The 4,323-nt window shown below is 39.2% G+C and overlaps 1 protein-coding gene across 1 annotated transcript; it reads left to right on the top strand.

The window, feature by feature from the left end:
* The first annotated feature begins 3,372 nt into the window (after positions 1–3,372).
* Positions 3,373–4,323, top strand: LOC114688336 (olfactory receptor 10C1-like). The gene has a single exon (XM_028862932.1). The coding sequence runs from the start codon at positions 3,373–3,375 to the stop codon at positions 4,321–4,323; it is 951 nt and encodes a 316-aa protein (XP_028718765.1).

Raw genomic sequence — 4,323 nt, 5'->3', positions numbered from 1 at the left:
TCTGTATCATTCACAAAGCAGAACCATGTAGAGTGAGCTGGACTTGGGTCTCCAGGCTGTGTAAGGTAACATGCAAAACCAAGACTGTCAGATTCAAGATACTCTCATGCGGTGTGCAAATTCTTACATATATCCAGTTGCCAATAAAAAACACACCTGGTGGTATAAACCTCCAGACCTTATCAGTGTTTAGTGCACACTTTATGCCACTGAAGGATGACATATAAAATAGAGCTGATTCTGGTAGGAAACCACTTCAAACAACTTAACTAGAAAGATGTGAAGATTAATCATGCAGTACTTACAAGGAACTAGTGAATCCAAACTTTAGGTCAAGAAAAGGCGAGAGGCACATGGGATGTTCACAACCGAGTGTCCTGACCCTTGCTTCTTTCTCAAGAATCTTGACATTCCTTCTGAGTCAATCATTCTCACTCCACAGATTGAGATGAAAAAATATTCTGGTGCCTGTCCTAAGATGAGTTCCTGAAAATTTAACTGAGATTCAAGACCACTTTCCTTATGGAGAGCTCTCTATACAAATACAGAAACAACAACGCTAAGCAGGGTTTAAGATAATATTTCAGATTAGCCATTTTCTGGGTTGGCTTTGGGTTTTTTTGCTTGCTTGTTTTGCTTTGCTCAATCACATGGATTTTTAATATATAATACATGAGAAATATAGATATTTGAATTTAATATCCTACAGGGAAATATTATAATACTTTAAAGTAAGTGTTAAATTCATCATAGCAGAATACTTAGTGTTTTAGCAATTTTTACAAGAGCAGAGTCCCCTGAGAGTCCAAGTAGACTTCTTGCTTTATGCTCATCAGAAATTAAGTCAGTCCATGTGTTCTCTATCCTTAAGTTTTTAGAGATTGTGCATGTATGGGTGAATATCTAACTAGTAGATTCAATAATGTATTATACACAACAGTATCACCTCAGGATAGAAGATTTGGGCACCATTTTTATATATGCATGAAAGTTCTAATTTTTTTTTGCTTTTCCATTACCTACAGTATAAAAATTATGATTTAGAGAACAATTAATGGATAGTAACAAATATTATGGATTGTGGTGTAAAATTCCCCAAACAGAGTGTACACAAAGGTAAATAAAATATGGTTATGTGTAGATATACAACCATGTTCATGTCCTGTGTAGCCGATAAGCATTCAGTACCTGACCAACATTTTAAGTGATATTGGTAATTAACTTAAATCTTATTGCAGTAACCTCATGAGGAATATTTTTTTTCTCAGCTCCTTTTATAAGTGGTCAAATTGAGGAAAAGAGTTTGAACAAATAGTAACATTTGTTTAAACTAACATATCCAGCATTGTTGTCTATACTAAGATTTTAAATCATTTACAGTTGCCCCAGAGTGATCCCTTGTTCTGTTCTATGTGCATCTGTGTGTGTTTTTGCATGGATACACAGGCATAGAAGTGTATGTGGCATGTATGCACGTACACTCATTATATATGCTCATGAACATTGGCAATATGATTATTTATAATAATCTGGAAACCCTGAAGCCCACATTTGGTTTGTGGGTCAACCATGATGTGATCTACTCACATACAACATAGCATTACCTGGTGATATTTGGTTATATCAAGTGAATAGAGGGAAGACCAAATGGCAGACGGTATCTTCTATTCTTCCCTTGTTGGAGAAAACATGGTGTATTCAGATTTTTTGTAGAGAAAACAAACTTTGGCAGAGCCACACATATATGCCACAAAACAGTAAGGGTCATCTTATTTGGAAGGAAAAAATATCAGACTGTGAGATAAATAAGCTGAATGTGAAATATTTGAGGGACATGAGAATGAACTTCAGAGGATATAATGGGCAACAACAGACAGAATGTCTAAGGAGGCAGAGTAAGGTAAACATTGAAACTTATCATTACATGAGAACTTATGGATTGGTAAAGACGGCAAATGTAATGATAAGAAATGTGAAGCCCATACTCGGTCTCTGTATAAGGCTACACTCAGAAAGAAATTAAAAGTAATCACTACCACAGTGGTAAGTGCTATTTTAGCAGGTTATGTGAAAAGCATGGAGTGTGACTGCTAGGAGAAAGAGTTGGGTGATTTCCAGAAAAAAGACAACTCTATGCTGGAACTGAAGAGTTTGCAAGAGAAGCAATCAAGTACACAACAGCCTCCCAGTAAGAAAATGAGAGAAGAGAAATTGAAGTGTGTAAACACTACATGTACTAATTACAAGTAGTTTGATGGGATTGTAATATGTGGTCCATGGAAGGTTAGAAGAAATTTCTATCAATCAAGGGTTGATGGCTTACTCTTGGAATTTCAGAATTCAAGAGACTGAGGCAGGGAAATTGGGAATTTGAGGCCAGCCTGTATTATATGCCAAGACCCCATCTCTTTTACCCTTTTTTTCTTTATTTAACTCAATGCCCTGATCCATAGAATCTTGTGGATCACACTAAGAAAACAGAAATGTAACTTGCAGGCAATGACACTATCATGAAGACCCCACGCTCTATTAAAGATGGGAACTACTAAGATACAGACATCAGCTGCCATGCCGAGGTCATCTCAGCATTGCACTCAGCTGTGCATTGAGAGTGTGGTGCTCTTTGGTTAACCCCACTTCTCTCTTGTATCGCACGTGTACATCTTTTCTTAAAAAACTCCTCTGACCACCTCACTAAACTACTATACATCAGGATGTGCCCTGCCTTTAATTCTATACATTATAGCAATCATTTATATTAAATGGTTATTGATTTTTCATTTCCTTCAAAAATACAAGTCTTGCTTGAGGAAATGATATTTTTAATCAATATTAGCTGAATATTAGCAATAGAAATCACAGACCAGGTAGAAATCTGGACCCAATACATTCTGTGAAGGGTTGGAGAGAGGGCATCTGCGGCAATAGGAAAGCCTAGATATGAGTAGGTAGGAGAACAGCTTTTCTGGGTGACATTGATAACTAGTCAATGAGAAGTACACTGAAAGAATTGAGCCACAGTTAATGTTTTTCTTTTCTTTTATTTGAATAATATCTTATTCCATAAGTGAGGCTGAACTCAAACCCACAGTAATCCTTCTCCAGATTTATCAGTGCTGGGAATACAAGTGTGTACCACCTTGCCTAAATCCTTGGACACTTGGTATAACGCTCAGTACACTTCTGAAAATCACCTGATGTGGTAAGCAAAGAAAGGATTAGATATGAAGATCTGTGAAAATGAATCATTGTAAACTTTAACTTTATGACTGCAGGTAAAGATTTTAACTGAGACTCTAAAAGTATTAAATTGAATAATTTCCCTCATCTGCAAGAATCCTTCTGATGACTTGCTGTTCTCTCTTCCAGGAGATGACTGTCAATTGCTCTCTGTGGCAGGAGAACAGCTTGTCTGTCAAACGCTTTGCTTTTGCCAAGTTCTCTGAGGTCCCTGGAGAGTGCTTCCTCCTGTTCACCCTCATCCTCCTCATGTTCTTAGTGTCACTGACAGGCAATGCACTCATAGCTCTTGCCATCTGTGCCAGCCCATCCCTGCACAACCCCATGTACTTTTTCCTGGCCAACTTGTCTCTCCTGGAGATTGGCTACACTTCCTCTGTCATACCCAAGATGCTGCAGAGCCTTGTGAGTGAGGCTCGAGGGATCTCACGGGAGGGTTGTGCCACACAGATGTTTTTTTTCACATTCTTCGGAATAACTGAGTGCTGTCTGTTGGCAGCCATGGCTTTTGACCGCTGCATGGCAATTTGCTCCCCACTCCATTATGCAACCCGAATGAGTCGTGGAGTATGTGCCCATTTGGCAATGGTTTCATGGGGAATGGGATGCATAGTAGGTTTGGGACAGACCAATTTCATTTTTTCTTTGGACTTTTGTGGACCCTGTGAGATAAATCACTTCTTCTGTGACCTTCCACCTCTCCTGGCTCTTGCCTGTGGAGATACATCCCATAATGAGATTGCAGTCTTTGTGGCAGCAGCCCTCTGCATATCCAGCCCATTTTTACTGATCATTTCTTCCTATGTCAGAATTCTGGTTGCAGTGCTGGTGATGCCTTCACCTGAGGGGCGCCATAAAGCTCTGTCCACCTGTTCCTCCCACCTACTTGTAGTCACACTCTTCTATGGCTCAGGATCTATTACCTACTTGAGGCCCAAGGCTAGCCACTCACCAGGAACAGATAAACTCTTGGCCCTCTTCTACACAGCGGTGACATCCATGCTAAACCCCATCATCTACAGTTTAAGGAACAAGGAAGTCAAAGCAGCACTGAGGAGAACTCTTGGCCTCAGAAAGTTCTGA

This window comes from Peromyscus leucopus, chromosome 16_21 (genome assembly GCF_004664715.2).
Source record: "Peromyscus leucopus breed LL Stock chromosome 16_21, UCI_PerLeu_2.1, whole genome shotgun sequence".
Taxonomy (NCBI): Eukaryota; Metazoa; Chordata; class Mammalia; order Rodentia; family Cricetidae; genus Peromyscus; species Peromyscus leucopus.
This window is presented reverse-complemented; position numbering and strand designations above follow the sequence as displayed.